Source organism: Meleagris gallopavo, chromosome 21 (genome assembly GCF_000146605.3).
Source record: "Meleagris gallopavo isolate NT-WF06-2002-E0010 breed Aviagen turkey brand Nicholas breeding stock chromosome 21, Turkey_5.1, whole genome shotgun sequence".
NCBI lineage: Eukaryota > Metazoa > Chordata > Aves > Galliformes > Phasianidae > Meleagris > Meleagris gallopavo.
The window spans coordinates 6,006,298-6,022,815 of record NC_015031.2 but is presented as its reverse complement, the minus strand read 5'-3'; the positions used below and the strand labels follow the sequence as shown (position 1 = coordinate 6,022,815).

Genomic DNA, 16,518 nt, shown 5'->3' with positions numbered 1-16,518 from the left:
AAAAAAAAAAAAAAAAAGGATAAAAGCGTCAGAGATACTCTCAAGAAACAGAGAAAGAAAATGCAGCGCTACGTCGTGGCACTGGAGGGCACTGACCACTCTGTCGTTGATCACTACCGTTTTTCTCGCTCAGTGCTGCCCTCATCTTACAAAAGCATTTAGGATGCCCAAAGATCTGGTACTGACCACACATTTAATAATAAACGCTGCAATTGGTCGCTGCGTGCTGTTATTAAAGGATATGCATTTGACCACAGATGAGATGAATCATTTCACACAACAGTGTTACAAATACTCACCGCTGAAAAGTTCTCAGCTTCCTTTTTTCCTGCTAGTGACTCTAAATGAGAAACCAGAATTCAGGTTGGATTGCAGACAAAGGCACAGCGACACACAGCAGCGCTGCCCCACAGCCCCGCGCTGTGCCCTGCAGGGCAGCCCCACGCTGCGTACCGTGCTGGAGCTGCCATGGCTGAGCTTATCGAAGCGGAACTTCAGGTTTGACCTCGGGGAGTTTCTGTTCTTTATATCTGCTGGAGGGTGGAGAAAAGCAAAGCAAAGTAATAACCCACGAGCAAACACGATTGCTGAATCGGGCGGCAGCCAGGAGCTTTAATATTTTGTCATCAATGTTACCAATATTTAGTCTATCTTGACTGAACGTTTGGCAAAATCTGTACATTAAGTGTTTTTGATGGAATGAATTGAGGCTTAATTACCTCTCACAGTGTTTCTTCTGGAAATGCCACTGAAAAGGCTGCAGCAAATGACTGATCTATATAAGTAGGGGTGGATTTCAATGCTTTTGGCAGAAAAATGCAAAATGAACACTTTAAGCATTAAAAACACTGTTTTGTTCATTCTGAAAATTGCTAATAAAACAAGAAGGACTTGGGGTGCTGATACCAAGGAAAGAGAGCCAGGCTGCACTTCCAGCTCTGTCCTTTTCCAGAGCCGCTCCCAATTATCGAGCTGCTCCCAATTACCGAGCTGTTACTGGTGGATTTGTAGCTCTCCGGCTGTTCTGCAAAGAGCTCCCGAGTTCCTAATGTGTGCTTTCATTTGAATCATGGCTCCTTCCAGCAGGACCACAGCACACGGGGAAACTGCAGTGCTGCACTGTGCGGTGAGGGGCCTGCACCCCTCTGCCCAGTTGGCTCATGTTGACTCCTGCCTCACTTTGCTAATTGGCTCCAATGGATGGAATTAGTGCAGAGTTGGTTAGCAGGAAGGGTAATAGAGCCAGGCTCAAGGAGAGCTGCTTGGTTATTAAATAACTCGAGTCACAGCTCATTCCTTGGAGACAGCGAGTTTCCAAGGCTACTGCAAATGTCCATCAGGAGAGCCCTAGAAACCCCCCCTGCGCTGGTTTAGAGCTCCGTGCTGCAGAACGGGTGAGCCAGGCGAGCTGCTCACAGTCGGGGCCCCCACATCCTGCAGCCTCACTGCCTCTCCCATAGCTGCTCCCACACCAAGCTGCCCCAGAACCCACCTGTGGGGCTCCGGCTCATGATGACCGGGGTGGCCGCAGCCCCCACGCTCGGGCTATCGCTGCCGGGCGACGCGCTGTAGATGAACACGTCCTGCTTGAAGGGTGATGCTGTGGATGGCTGGCTGCCCTGCACGGATAGAGTGGGACACGACTCCACTCCCTGTAGCGAGCTGCTACCCGGTGCTCTGCGCAGCTCTGCACAGCTGCACTCTGCAGCACAGCATGGCACAGAACAGCAAAACATGGCACAGCATGGCTCAGCATGGAACAGCAGCCTTCATCCTTCAGAGTTATTCATCCCATAGGAGCCAACCCAAACGGACACACTTCCCCCCGCCCTGCTGGGACGACACTGGCACCCACCGGAAGCACACAGGGGCACGAGGCTGTGGCATTCCCCCCAAGGAGCCCCCAGACTTGAAGCAGATCCCCCCCCCAGAGCTGCAGCACAGAACTGAGTTCCTACCACGCTGTCGTACTCCTCCAGTGTCTCACTCTCCCCCGCCGTGCTGCTGAAGCTGCTGGTGCTCGAGGAGGAGCGCGAGATGTTGGACCGGCCGTTCTCCTTCAGCTTGACAAAGGGCCTAGAGGGTGATGAGACTCTTAAGGAAAGCATGTGGTCACTGCACCGAGCACCGAGCTGAGCACTCTGGGATGAGCTGGGCACAGAGTAGCCACCATGGGATGGAGTCGGGGCACGGCTGGGAGCATTCCCCTCCATAGGAGGAACACAGGAGCTGGCAGCTGTGGGAACACACACGGGGAGCTCACTCCATGCGCCTGTCCCCACCTGCAGGGTTTGGAAACTCCTGCCAACACGGCTCCTTGCTGCTGCTCTTTTCTAAAGATGGCTATTTTCAGATCATAAAGGAGTAGTGCGCATGAATCACCAGAACCTCTATTTTACTCCAGTGTATTCATAGTACTTATCCAACTTATTCATAGTAGAACCTGGAGATGTTATTTTTGACAGCCCCTGGTGCTCTGGCTGTTGGCTGCAGGGAATGTGGCAGTTTGGTACTATGCTGCTCACCTGTCTTTGTTGGGGCATATTTCAGGGGAGCTGGGGTTGGATGAGGTCTCAGATTTCATCTCCTGGGATGAATGTCCAGCATCTGGTGTCTTCTGTGCTCCAGAAATACTGTCACTGAGGGCACAAAAAGGCTGCGTGAGTTGCACAGGAGACTTAAAACGAATGGTCAAATTATACTTCTAGCACCATGTGCCAAAACTCAGAGTAACAGATGCTCTTTGAATGCCATATCTTTAATTTAAGTCAGAGGGAAGGCACCCGAGACACCCCAGCCTTGAACGTGGCACTAACAGCCGTAATGCAGAACAGGGAGGTTCCGGCACCGCAGCCACACCGCAGGGCTGCCGGCACCCTCAGCACCGGGAATGTCACGCTTACCATCGCGCCCTGCTGTCCTGGCTCTCCAACCCCGTGTGCAGACGTGGGAACAGCCCCGAGCGGCGCTTGATGGGACTCCTCGACTGGTTCTTGGCCGCGGCTGCCGAGACCGGGGGCTGAAAGCACCACACAGCCCGAGCTCGAGGAGCGCACGGCGCCATCTGAGAAACCCCCGCAGCACCCTGCCGGCACGGGAGGGAGCGGACACACAGACAGACAGTGGGACAGAGGGCCACGGGGCTGCACTAACCGAGAAGGTGGTCTTGGTCACCTCGCCGCTGTTGTGCGCGATGCCCCCGCTCAGGCTGCCCGGGATGCCGCCGCCATGCTGCTTCCTCTGGCTGCCCACCATCGTCTCCATGGAGTGGCTGCGCACGCGGATGGCTCTCTGTGGCCACGAGGGACAGGAGACAGCTGTCACCAACACCCCGGGACCGCCGCCACCCAAAGCCCCCGAGCCCCAGGCCCCGCCCTGCAGAACCCCCCGACGAGCGACAGCGCTGCCCGGCGGTACGGCAGCGTCCAACCACGCACCGCAGCGCCGCTCCCCGGGTTTGCGGAAGGCTCTGCGAGGAGCCCCCCCCGCCCCTCCTGCCCCTGCATGGCTGACGGTTCCCATGCAGCACGCAGCAACCCGTAGCCTGCTGCCAGCTGCCCTGAGACGTTTGTGCCACTTCCAGTGCACGCTGCTTCCTAGGAAGGAGCAATCCCTGGGAGCCCGAGCACCGTCTGAGCTCTGCGCACTGAAGGGGCTGCGGTGCCCCCCGCTCTGGCAGCGTGGGGCCGTCGTGATGACAGAGATCACAGCGGTGCTGCAGGGAGGGAGCACAGAGGGCTGTGCAACCGCTGCAGAGCGGCCCAGGGGTGCAGAGAAAGAAGCAACGGTGCATCTCTGAGCAGGAACTGAACACGTGGGGGCTGATGACGACTTTAACGTGTTTTGACTCAAACTGTTGGAACCAGAGCTGTGCATGCAGGAGGCAGAGACCTTTTGCGAATCTGAACACCCATTTTGGATGCTTGAACAGGACTCGAGCTATTTTTAAAGCCTTCCCTCAGTTGTTGTCCCAGGCACTCACAAATAAGACCATGAGATCTTTTGGAAGTCTGGCACACACCATGAAGAGCAGCAGGGAAATGCGCAAGTTAAAAAAATCTGTACACTTATTTTAATTACTGTGATAACCATAGCAACCAGAGCCCAAACTGGACTGTGATACTGGTGTGCCAATTACAGGAAAGTTTCCCTTTGCAGCTATTGCCTCCTGAATTTCTGCCGTGCTACCTATCAGGCCACAGCTGTCCTCCTCCAGACCATTTAAGCACAGCTCAGGACACAGAGGTGTCAGAGGAAACAAGCCTCCAAAGGCCGTGTTTTTGAAGGCTTCCAGCACTGCATCCACGATGCACAGGCACCGCTCTGCTGCCAGCTTCAGCCCCGTGTAAAACCCCTCATTACCAACCCGCACCGCACGGGGACCACGGTGTCCCCTCCTGCCCCTTGAGTAACGAGCTGCAAGCAAGCATCCATCAGACTGGATTTATTGGGATCAGCAACTTGTACAAACTGATGGTGTCTGTGGGCGGGAGCAGCAGGTCGCTCTGCTGCCAGCTCTGGCAGTGTGTGGGCAGGAGGATCTCCTCCTGGCACTGCCAGCGCCCCGGCACAGCGCTCCGTGCACGGCATGTCCCCTACCACGCCCTGCCAGACGAGTGCCCGCAGAGCCAACAGGAGGAAGGGGCCGAGAGCTTGTCGGTGTGACACAACCAGCAGAACATCCCACCCTGCTCCAGCCCGCGGTGCTCAGAGCACACAGCGCAGGAGGTATGCCAGCACACAGCCCAGCAGCGCGGCCCCGAGGCGGCGGGGCAGGAAGATGCCAGCTCCACCTGCCGGGCGCACCACGCGGCCCAGGGCACCCTGCAAGCCCAAAAGCCGCGTCCACACTCCGTGCACCACAGTGCAGAGAGAACGATCGGCGTCTCAGGTCGTGAGTACGCTGTAGGACAGCTGCATCGTGCCTCAATTTCTGCATCTCACACCCCAACAGGATGCAGCTGAGCCCACACCCACCCCACAGCATGAGAACAGCAATGTGGGGACCCTCCTCTGCCTTCAGGGCCACTCACGCCCGAAACCCCTTCTGCACCTTCCACAAAGACACCTTCCAGCCCTGAGCACACGTTAACTTTCCTGCTGGGGAGGGACTGAGGTTTACCTTGAAAGACTCCAGGAAGCCTCCGTGTCCTCCGTTCTCCAGCTTGTCCTCCTCGGGCCCCATCCCCAGCATGGTCTGTGTGTGCCCGTGGAGCTCATCGTGAAGGTTGTCCAGCAGGGCAGCACGTGTCCGGTCCTGGGGAATGACACCAGGCTCAGCAGGACGGCCCCAGGTGTGAGGGCACAAGGAAGCTCACTCCGCTGGTCCCTGAGCTTGACCCAGAGCCGACCCAGCTCAGAGCAAGGAGGAGCAGTTCTAGAGCAGTGTGGGGTGATGTGGGGCAGTAGGGGGCAGAACGGCAGCGAGCCGTACCTCCAGCTTTGCAAACTTGTCCGACTTGCAGCAGGCGTTCTCAGCATTGATGAGCTTGGTGAGCAGGAACTCCCGGAACTCGGGGCTCTAGGGAGTGAGAGTGGGGGGTTGGACATCTGCACTGTCCTGCTGCTGGTAGCACTGCGCCATGACCCTACAGACCCCACACCCAGCTCTGTCTCCAGGTGTGCCCTGAGGCATCCCGGACTCACACCCACACGCAGTTCCCAGCCTGGCATGCACTTTCAGTCCTGTCTCACCTTCTGAAACACTGGCGGGCTCGGCAGTGGTGGACCAAGGAGGGGACGTCTTCCCGGGCCGTGACGGAGACCTGTGAGGGCAGGGGCAGCGGTGGGCTGAGGGCAGTGCGCAGCACGGAGCCCACTTGGGGCGATGCCCCCAGCCCAGCCCCAGACTGCAGCCCACCTGTATCCATGGGATAACTGCACACATCTACTTCTCACAAACCTTTTTCCCTCATGGCCCTAAACGGTGTGCTTTCAGAGTGAGAAACTGTCCTGCTGCACCTCCTGATGGAGGGGTGATGCTACCTACACTTGGGCTCTGTGTTTAGGCGGTATGAGCTGTTCTGGGGCTCACTGCAACATCTGTGGCATCAAAAATCCCTTGTAAATGAGCATACTGCTACACAGGCACGCTTTATATGCACACATATGTATGTATACACACACACCGTAATAGTACAAACACAAATGCATGTGTTCATGTACACACATATGCTCAATATACACATTCTCCAGTTATGTAGATGCCTGAGCACCCTGAGCACACATGAGGAAATGTGTGGTTTGGAGACGCAGCCTGTACTGCACGTGGCTACGCACAGACAGAGCAAAACGTGACGCATGCGAGCTGGGATCCCCTACCTTGTAGGATGCAGTGTCTGCATCGGGGTTCTCCACCTGCACCACAATGTAGGCGTGTAAGAAATTGGAGGCAATCATGTCTGGGACGAATGGCGTGTTCTCTTCTTGAAAGATAATTGCCACAATGTCATTGCCAATGTGTCTCTTCCTCTGCAGCTGGGCGGAAAGGGAAAGCGTGGTTGGTACGGGCAGGTGGCTCTGCCCCGGGGCGCGCCAGGCTCATCCCTCACCTGCTGGGTGTCCCCTTCTGTGAAAGGCAGCTTGGTGGACACGTGGAACATGATCTCCCTGTCCCGGAACACGGTGTACACGGACTCAGCCCCCGTCTGCCCGTGGCTGACATCCAGGCCTCCTCGGAAACTGGAAACGAGGGGAGAGTCAGGGAGAAAGGCAGAAATACTCACTGACAGCTCAGAAGAGCGCGCTGGTGGCTGTCAGGGGATGAGGCGACAGAACAAGACATCTCATTTGCCTTTATCTACCTGCTAGCAAACGGGAAAGAACAAACCGTGCGCCACGTAGTGCAGTGTAGCCTGAGGCCCAGGGCACGCAGCGCAGTCACGGCTCCAGGCGTGGAGCAGAGCCCCACGGCACCGCCGCACTCCCACAGCCCCTTCCTCTACAGCCGAGCTGCAGCAGTCTGCCTCGCAGCCTCGGGGCTGCAGGGACAAAGTTCTGCTGTCGGCAGATCCATCTCCTCTGCAAATTCCCCCAGCTGTGATCCACGAGCCAGAGCTAATGTGTGCTGCTCTGTGCTGCTCATGAATGAGCTGACTTCTGCTCTCACACGATAGATACTTTACAGACTATATGGTCTCTAGCTAAATTTATTTGTAAAATCAGTCTTTTCTACGTACCCTTTAAAGTCCTGCAGTGTTATGGTGTCTCCCAGCAAATTTAAGAAGTTCCTGAAGGCAGCACTCTCCTCGTTGTTGCCGAACAGCTCTTCCTCCTGGGTCTGCAAAGACACAGACGCATCTTGAGAGAGGAACGGGCAGCCAACCTGAATCCTTCATGTGTGTATTTCAAAACAATGAGACCTTGATAATGGTCTTCTCTGAGTTATTTGATCCAAAATAAAATGCAATACGTAAAGATAATGAGGGTGCCTGTCAGAATAATCTGTGGCAAATTATACGACCCAGCTGTGCCCGTGCTCTGCAGCCAGCACCCCCAGGCTAATGGAAGCGCTCACAGGCGTGTCTGCACGGCTCACAGCTCCCACCAATGCACCACTTTGCACTGTCTGAACACACATCTAATTAAGGCACCGTGGCTGCTACAGTGCATTTCCACATCCATTTCTCCCTACAGCTGATTTTCATATTGATTATTCTTCAGTCGCACTGTATTTTAATGAGTCGGGGCCTTATCCAAGTCGCCGGAGACTTGCTGTTGGTAAGAACACCAGCTGCAGCGCCTGCTGCGCACGGCACTCATTTACCTGCAGGGCCAACCGCAGTGCAAAGCACCGGGCACAGCAATGCTCCATGCTCACAGCGCTCACTCACCTGCCTGAACTTCTGGTAGATGACTCCAAACTTGAAAGTGTTGTTGACCTCATGCTCATCATAAGCCACTATCATCTGGGAGGCCTGCAATGAAACAAGGCACAGCTGGGAGCCCATGGCAGCCGACGAGTGGGACCTGGGGTCATGTCCTGTGTGGGCAGCGGCTGCTCTTGGGCTCCCGGTGATGGATGGTGGCAAGATGGTAATGAGAATGGGTGAATGAAACTGCCTCAGTTGGGCTAGATCAAAGAGCACTGAAAGTCCTGGCAACGCACTGCTGAGCCTGTCACATGTTTGACACACAACAAATGGCTGAAGATGAGAAGTGTGCTGTAAAACTTTCCCATAATGGGTTTCCACAGCAGCAAAAGAGCTTGCAGTGCTCCAGTGACCCTGGAGCGGGAGACAAGTGAGTTCCAGCCCCATCACAGTGAGGACAGGCTCAGCCCTACTGTGCTTCCAGCTAAACTGCAGGCACCAAACCCAGACTGGGGCTGGTTCATACCTCATAGCCTGTGCGTCCTTCCCTCCGGCAAGGGGCATCTCATGGAACCACCGTAGTACCACAGAATGGTTGGGTCGGAAGGGACCCTACAGATCACCTTATTCCAATCCCTCAGTGGGCTGGGTGACCCTCACCAGAGCAGGCTGCACAGGGCCCCTTCTGGTGTGGCCTTGGGCATCTCCAGGGATGGTGCATCCACAGCTCTGGGCAGCCTGTGCCATGGCCTCACCACCCGATTCTATAATTCCCTAAGGAACACAGTATCTGTGCCCTGCATCTGTACAGAGCACCAAGGAGATCTTTCTCAAAGGTACTGGATCCTCCTAGCTCTGCACAAGTTCCCGTGCTCCACAACCAAGATACTGGATCATGGGAAAAAGGCAGAATTATCCCAACCTGATCTCTACTGAATGCAAGGTAAGTTCCTCACCTTGGGATACAGAACTGGATTAAACTTCAGTCCAGAGGCATCATCACAGAAGGCCTGGGAGCAAGGAAAAGTGCTGTGAGCATCAGTGGGCATCCCAGCTTGGGGAGTCTGGAGATGGCACACATCTTATCAGAGAGACACATCCAGCCCTGGGCTGCAGGAGCTCCCCTGGCATCCCGTCCTGCTGTGATGCCCATGCCCAGCTGGTGCTGACCAGAGGTGCTGTGGGGCAGCCTCTGGTGCAGCTTTCCCCTCCCCTTCCCTGAGCTCACCCAGTAACCCACCTGGAGCAGCCCCATGCAGGTTACCTTCGCTATCTGTGGGATGCTGGGCAGCTTGCTAAATCCTGCCAGAGGAATCCTTTCGTGCAACGTCTTCACTCTGGATCTAACAAGGAGAAAGAAATGAAAAGAAGCTGGGGAGGATCCCCTGCAGCCCGAGGCACCGCAGCTCTGTGCCATGCACACTGCAGGAGGTGCTGCCACATGGTGTTCCGCTGGGCTTGGTCAGTTACCAAGAACTCCATCGTCATTCTCATCTCTGCATCTCTTAAAATATTCGTTGTTTGGAAGAGAATTGAGGCAACAGCTCAGGCACCCTTGCCAGACTAGGGGAAAAATGGCAGCAGATATGACAGTGGATCATGAGGAGTTCCAGATGTGATTTCGGCAGCGGACCAAAGCTCTGTGTTCACCACCAGTGGTGGGGCAGCCCCAGCACAGAACAGTATAGGGACAGTGCCTCTGGCTTCTGCCCCACCCCGAGCCCCTGAGCCCCTGCACACAGTGGCAACGGGTGTGCTGCATCCTGCCTGCTGTATTTACAGAGAAACAAATGCAGAGTCTTTCAAGGAGAAGATATTTTGCTGAACACTGCACGTTTTTCCTCTGTACCTGAGTATAATCCGTAAATATTCTGTGCCATCCACCTCCTCACACTTAATGGACAGGATCAGGTTTCCCAGGCTGCTGGCCGTGCAGTAAAAGTTTAAGTGGTCCTGCAGAGAGAAGCAGCAGGTGGGCGGTGGGGCTCAGCACATGGCAGGACGACACTCCTCCCCCAGCCTCGCAGGCTCCGGGCACAGCATCCAGCACTGAGAGCCAGCAGCCCTGATGCCCCTGCCCAGAGCAAGGCTGCATCACTTGCCTTTTCCACTCACAACTGTGGGATTTGATTTTTTCTCCTGGCTGGGAGAAATTTTCAGCCAACCCCTCGCCCTTTCCGCACCCACCTTCCCCAGGAAGTGCTTCCTGTAGGCTCTGGCCTCTCCTTTGCACTCCAGCTTGTACCCGTAGGGGCTGGGGCTGAAGTTCTCCTCCTCCTCCTCGCAGACACTGCTGTCGGATGAGGTGGGTGTGCCGAGGTTCTCTGGGTCCTCAATCCAGTACCCCCCAAACTGGGGCAGAATGACCAGCGGGTAGGGGCTGCCCTTCTCCAGGATCTGGGGAGGCACAGGATGATGGGCTGCCCCACACCGCAGGGCAGGTCCAGCCCCTCTGCAGTGCCCTACTCCTCTGCGGGGAGCAGGCATGGCACTGCAGAGCTGGGCAGGAGCAACGTGCACACTTCTGGAAAGGCACTGCCCTGGGGGCACAGAAGCATGTTTCAGAGCACCTACCTCATCGATGCTGGGGTATGGGATGTAGTCCTCCTGCAAAGGGAATCACAGAACTGCACACTACTGCTTGCTCCCCGGGTTCCATCTGTCCCTGAACCCCAAATCCAATTTAACACACTAAGTGATGTTGCTGGGTGCAGCCCCTGCTCTGCCCTGCTCTGCCCATGGCACTGCCCATCCTGCACCCACACCAGCTTCTGCACAGCACCACAGAACCAGCCAGCACACATCACTCAACAGTGAGATGCGCCAGTTTGGACACAAAGCTGGATTAGGGATTTACATGCTCCACTCTCTTATATCTGCAATTCAATCAGTGCCTTGCTTTTAGGTAACTCCTAAATCTCTTTTAGTCCTTTAAGCAACTGCCTTTGACTACACACATTAAAGCCCCGATTTCTGGAGATAACAGGGAACTCTTGGAAAGATCCACACAAGAAATAAAATCTAACAAACCTTATGTTTTTGGCTTCCAGCTTTCTGATCTTCAAGTTTCGGTGCCTGTTTGGAACAAAGCGAACAGATTGAACAACGAAGAAGCTGCCACCACACAGACGCCAGCAGGACATCTCACGCCAACGCCGCCCCGCACCGCACTGCAGCTCACCTGCATCTTCTCCAACATCTCGAAGAATTCTGCAGACTGAAAAAGAAAAGAGAACTGTGCTGTCCAACCGGGCGCCGGGAGCGGCCAGAATGGGCTGCGACGCCAAGCAGAGCAGCTCAGCCATCCTGCAGGCCTGGGCTGGAAGGAGCCGCACTGCTCGTGGATGCAGCACATCCCCGTGCTCAGTGCTGCAGGGTGCTGGAGATCAGGTGGGCACAAAGCCCAGGCTGCTGCCGGGAGCTCCACACAGAAGCCAGCAGCAAAAGCTCTGCTGTGAGGCTGGGCCTGGCCAGGCGTGCTGATCCATGCGCTGTGGTGAGAAGTGGCTCCTGAATGCATGGCACCTGCATGCTGGCCTTCGGCAGGACACCACTGGGACAACAGTGGCACAGTCATCCTGCACGGCCCCTCCTGCTCCCACATACAAGCAAATAAATTATCCAGCATCCTCCAGATGTCAACACTGAGGCACTCCCAGTAAGCCAATACGTGACTTTGACAGGGATATGATGAAGGACTTCTTTCTCCTCTCCCTTATCCTCCCCCACCCACAGACCTTAATCTGTGTTCATTGCAGGATGGCCGCAAAGGGCCATGGAACCTCTGGTTCCCAGCAGTGGTTGCAGAAGGGGAACGCAGGACACAGGACAGGGGCTCACAGCACCGAGCCAAAGAGCACAGCACCAGAGTATGTTCTGGGGAGCCCTAGAACCAACCAAATTCCTCAAAAGACAGAAAAGAAAGAAAAATCAGAGGGGAAGATGAAGAAATGAAGATCATCCCAAGACCAAAGGTGCCTCACACAAGTTTTCTCACCCACAGAGGCAGCAGAGGTGAGCTGCGCTGCAGCAGCCGCCGGCCAGCACTCCCACAGCACAGCAGAAGGCGCTGCCCGACGGCCGGGCACCAGCGCAGCCTGCAGCCCTGGCCACAGTCCTGCCTTTAGACTATGCCCCTTCTTTATCACTGCACCTGCAGCAGGAGAAATGCACCTAGGTTCAAAAGAGCTCTGTGTCCAAACTGAAAAAGGCTTCGCTTTACTTTAAGTTCCTTTCAGGTTCCTGCTTATCTCCAGGTATCTGCAATAGACGCACGCTCTCTGAGACAATGAAAATAGTTGTCACCCCACTGCCAGCATCCAGGGCAGACAGGCAAAACAACAGAGCAGAACCCGATCCATCTTTCCAAGTGAGCTCCAGTAGAACACGTGTACACACATTTAATAAAGCAAAGAGCAGTCTGTAGCCATTAGGAATTTATGCAGACTTGAAGCCAAGCTTTACCACGCCACAAATATTTTGGTAAATATAGTTAGGACAATTATACCTTTGTGCTGCTCAGTCAGAAGCAGCGTCACCTGCAGTGGTTCAGCCACCAGTTTGTTCTTACTGAGCTGAGTCACTGAGCCCGGCTGCTCCTGGCAGCAGTGACTGCAGCTGCGTTACAAATGCAACCAAAGGCACCACCGGCACAGAAAGCCATTCCCTCCCTCCGCAGGCAGGACAGACCTGTCCCAGAGCTTGTAGTAATGACCTGGTGTAGGGAACCTGCTTTGACAGGGAGGTTGGACTCGATGATCTCTGGAGTTCCCTTCCAACTCCTACGATTCCGTGACCTTAGAAGTGCAGAGTACCCAAGCCAAAAATAGTACCATTGTTGTTTTCTTCCTAAGCTCACATGTCCTCACTACCTCACAGCTAAAAGCATTCTCCTGACAGCAAAGAGAAGAGATCACAGCATCACCTCCAGCATCCCAGCACAGGGTGCTGCATTTGCTCCTCTCCATCAGCGTCAGGTCTGCCCAAAGCCCCATTGGCAGAGCTGGTGCTGCTGAGCCCACAGCACATGCGGGCACAGTGTAGCGAGCAGATGAGGACCGACCTGGAGCAGAAGTAGCAGCACAGCCACAAAATGCCCACGTCGGAGGTTTCCAAAGAAAACGACACCCGGAAAGAAAACCGCACCACGAGTGTGCAGCTGAGGTGCCCACAGCCAACCGCTGCCCGCAGCCCCGCACACTGCACTCACCAGCAGCCCCCGCAGGAAATCCATCTCAGCCCCGCACTGCCGCAGCTCTCAGCCTCGCCCCCGGAGCTGCTGCGGCCAATGCGGGTCCTACCGGCAGCGCAGCGCGGAGCGGCCCAACGCCAGACGGGCCACCATCCCCACCGACACCTCCCTCAGTTAATGTTTCTCCAGCCAGAGGCATGGCAGGGCTGCTGCTTTGTTATTTAAAAGGGTGGCTCCGCGGGAAGTGTCCCAAACAGGTTGGGCAGGAAGCGGGCGAGAGTTCGCACGTGGCTCAGGGAGGTTTTCCCCGTCATGGACGCGAGAGGCGGCACGGAGAGCTGAGTGGGGCGGGAGGCCAGGGAGGGAGAGGGGCTTGGTTCCAGCGAGCTCATCCCCATCTCCCAGATGCATCCGGGCAGCGCACCAAAGAGCCCGGCACAACCAGCACCCAGGCAGCACCTCGCCCCAGCCGCAACCACGGGGTCACCTGTCATTGCCGTGGGCAGGTGGCAGTGCAGCCCTTCCAGCCTGCCTCCAGCCTGGCTGCTCTCCGCACAAGGCCAATCAGAAAGCCTGCACCACGCCAGGTCCCGGGTCAGGCTGTGCCACGCCGTGCCCACCTGTCCCCGGCTGGAAGTGCCTGGCACGGCCGCTGGCAGAGGAGAGGCGGCTGCGGGGCCATGTCTGCCCCTGGGGCCGTGTCCCTGCCTGCACCCACTGCCCCTTCCTCTCCCCCTGAGTTTCCAGGGCGGACATAGCAGAGCAGCAGGGGAGCCCGGGAGCAGAAGGATGGCTTTGCTCCGTGGCCGCTCAGCTCTGCTCACTTTTGGCTCGGTCTGCAGCTCTGTTCCTGCACGGTGATGCCCATTACAAGTGCCAGACAAATTCCTCCTGCTGAAGGCTGGTGGGAAGCAAGCCTTACTGTGGAATTACACCAGCAAAAAAGGTTTTTGCCATTGTAGTTTGCCTCCTTCAAGGAATTTGAGTTACAACAGGAAAACACATTTTTGCTGGCATAGCTTGCATGCTCATAGAAGGAGTTTGCTCACACAGCTGAATTAGCAATGGGCTGTGCTGCAGGAAGCCAGTGCCTCCAGCAAGCTGTCTGCAGCCTGTGCCCAGAATTAAGCAGAAAGCACAAAGTGCATGCAGGGATGAACCTCCTTACTCTGTGCAGCTCAAGTAGTGTGAGCTCCTGGCTGGGGGCTGGTGCAAGGCAGGGAGGAGTGAGCGAGCTGTGCTGGGCAGGATTCACTGCCAGCTCCACGTGTCCCCCTATCCCACCCTCCTCAGCTCCAACCCCTCACAACCCCTGCCATCCACCAGTGTGCTCTGCCAGCTCACACCTGCGTTGTGCACCCAGGCCACCAACATAAGTACAAATGAGCCAAAACTTGAGAAACCTCACTAATAAACTTCTCCAGCTCAACTCTTCCCCAGCCCCCCTGCTCTTAACAACCACTTAACCAAGTTCTCAGCCGTGTCGTAAGCTTCTCTTCGATCTCATCTTCGCCAGTTTAATGAGTAATTTCCCGGGTGGCAACATATCGAATGCTTTGCAGCTACCCAGGGGAAGAGCTGCCATTTCCTTTGTCTGGAAGCTCCACTCGCACTAATTGCTCGAGTTACTCCGATGAGAGCAGAGGAGCTGCGCGCCTCGAAGGCTTACGCTGGGGCCAAAGAGCAGGTGCCAGCAGGCACGCAGGTGGGTCCCTGGGGCGGCACATGGAGCCGGGGCCGATCAGGACAGCAGCGCCGGGCTCTGCACCCGCCTGGCACCGCCGCTCGGCATTGCGTAACGCGGCGGCAGCAGAATGGGGCCCGCTGGCACACGCACCGCGCTGTAGCTGATGGTGTCTGAACATACTGCCGGCTGCTCTCCAGAAACCACCTACTCTGCTCCGCTCGGAACGGCCTCGGCTGCTACAGGCGCTGCGTTGGAAGTGCCGCTCCTTGCCGGCTCCGTTTCCAAAAGCAGCAGCCAGCCCGGACCGCGCGCCCACGGCCCCGGCACAGGGTGCTCAGCCCCGCGGTGCAGCACTCACCTTCATGGGTGGGGGGGGCAGTGAGCGGAGGGGACAGCGGCCGCTCCGGGAGGGTCACATCCGTGCTGCTCAGCAGCTCCTGCTTCCTGCAAAACAGAACAGGCGCCATCAGCAACCTCTGCAGCCCAGTCTGGGAGGCAGGAGAGAAAGAACATGGGTGACTGGTCTCTTTTGGTTGAACCGGCCTCGTGTCCCAGCACCGCGGCCCCACGGAGCTCAGCATGGCAGTGCCGCTCCTTGCCGGCTCCGTTTCCAAAAGCAGCACCCAGCCCGGACCGCGTGCCCACGGCCCCGGCACAGGGTGCTCCCCTCCCCACAGACCCCACCAGATTGGGCTTTGGCAAGGGCCAACCACATGGATCCCCACAGCAGAGTGGCACTGGCACGGCGGTCTCATGGGGATGTGACACTGGAAAGCAGGGGAGAAAGAACTGTACCAAGAGCCTGCCAAAAAATGCAATCCCACACCCTCCTCAGCCTTGAGAAGCTGCACTCAAAGCCCTCCGCTGATGATTTGATAAAAACACACTGTGTCTTTAAAAAAAAATCCCTTCTCAGGCAGACAATCAAATCGTCACACGCAGCAGTACTGCCAGATGCTACTCCGGGAGTCAGAAAATCTGAGATTTAATTTTGTTTCCTCTCGTTCCTGCCAGGTTAGTCTTCCAGAAACGGGGCCAAAATGTCCAACTGTTTATCACGCAGTAACGAGGTTTGCTCCCATGGCAGCCCGCCTGGGATGGCACAGCACAGCATGAGGCAGTGCATGGGGAGCCGAGCAGCAGTGCACACCGGGGCTCCCCCAGACAGTGGTAGGTGCCTGCAGCCAACATCGGGACACCAGCAGAGTTTCTTTCTACAAACTGCCCAGAGCCCGCCCTGCGTTAGCCTCACTTTGCTCCCAGCCCAGAGCTGGAGGGGCGCACCCCATGGCACGTCCCTGCAGCGCATCCCCGCAGTGCGTCCCTATGCCAGCCGGGCACCGCTGGGCACCCTGTGCTGCAGAACAGCCAGCTGGGCACTGCGGACCGGGCAGAGCTGCACTGCAGGAGAAACAGCTGCACCAATGCAGAACGTGCTTGTGGTGCTTCACAAGGAGCTGCCACATCACCCTCGCAGACCTGGTTTTCTACGAGACCGCTGTGGCAAAAGCAGAACCCCACTGCTACCCTGCAAGGCAAAAGGCAGCTGTGCAGGGGTGTCTCTGCAATGACAGACTGAACCAGAGCCTGACAGGGCTGCCCGCTGCTCCTCCCGCCTTCCTGCTCGTATTTACAATTGCTTCTGCTAACAGACGTCTCCCGGCCCTGATGGACTTTGACTCCATCTGTTGAGACACACACAAGTATGCACTCACGCACCCAGCTGAGCATGTAGCACAGAGCAGTGCGGGGCTCCTGCCCTGCCCGGTCCTCAGCCCTCAGCTGGCACAGAGAGTAGAGCCAAGGGGCTGCAGCTCAGTGCTGAGAGC

General features: G+C 56.4%; 1 protein-coding gene across 1 annotated transcript; it reads right to left on the bottom strand.

The window, feature by feature from the left end:
- Positions 1-328: 328 nt before the first annotated feature.
- Positions 329-15,171, bottom strand: RAP1GAP2 (RAP1 GTPase activating protein 2). The gene is given in 23 exon segments (XM_031556441.1): positions 329-340; positions 454-530; positions 1,493-1,619; positions 1,959-2,076; positions 2,526-2,639; positions 2,904-3,019; positions 3,154-3,291; positions 5,123-5,257; positions 5,435-5,521; positions 5,695-5,732; positions 5,735-5,765; positions 6,322-6,477; positions 6,552-6,681; positions 7,179-7,279; positions 7,833-7,916; positions 8,768-8,821; positions 9,076-9,154; positions 9,661-9,764; positions 9,999-10,208; positions 10,386-10,418; positions 10,842-10,886; positions 10,993-11,033; positions 15,054-15,171. Coding segments are annotated over 23 exon segments (2,130 nt in total). The 5' UTR covers positions 15,157-15,171; the 3' UTR covers positions 329-331.
- Between the last annotated feature and the right edge of the window lie 1,347 nt (positions 15,172-16,518).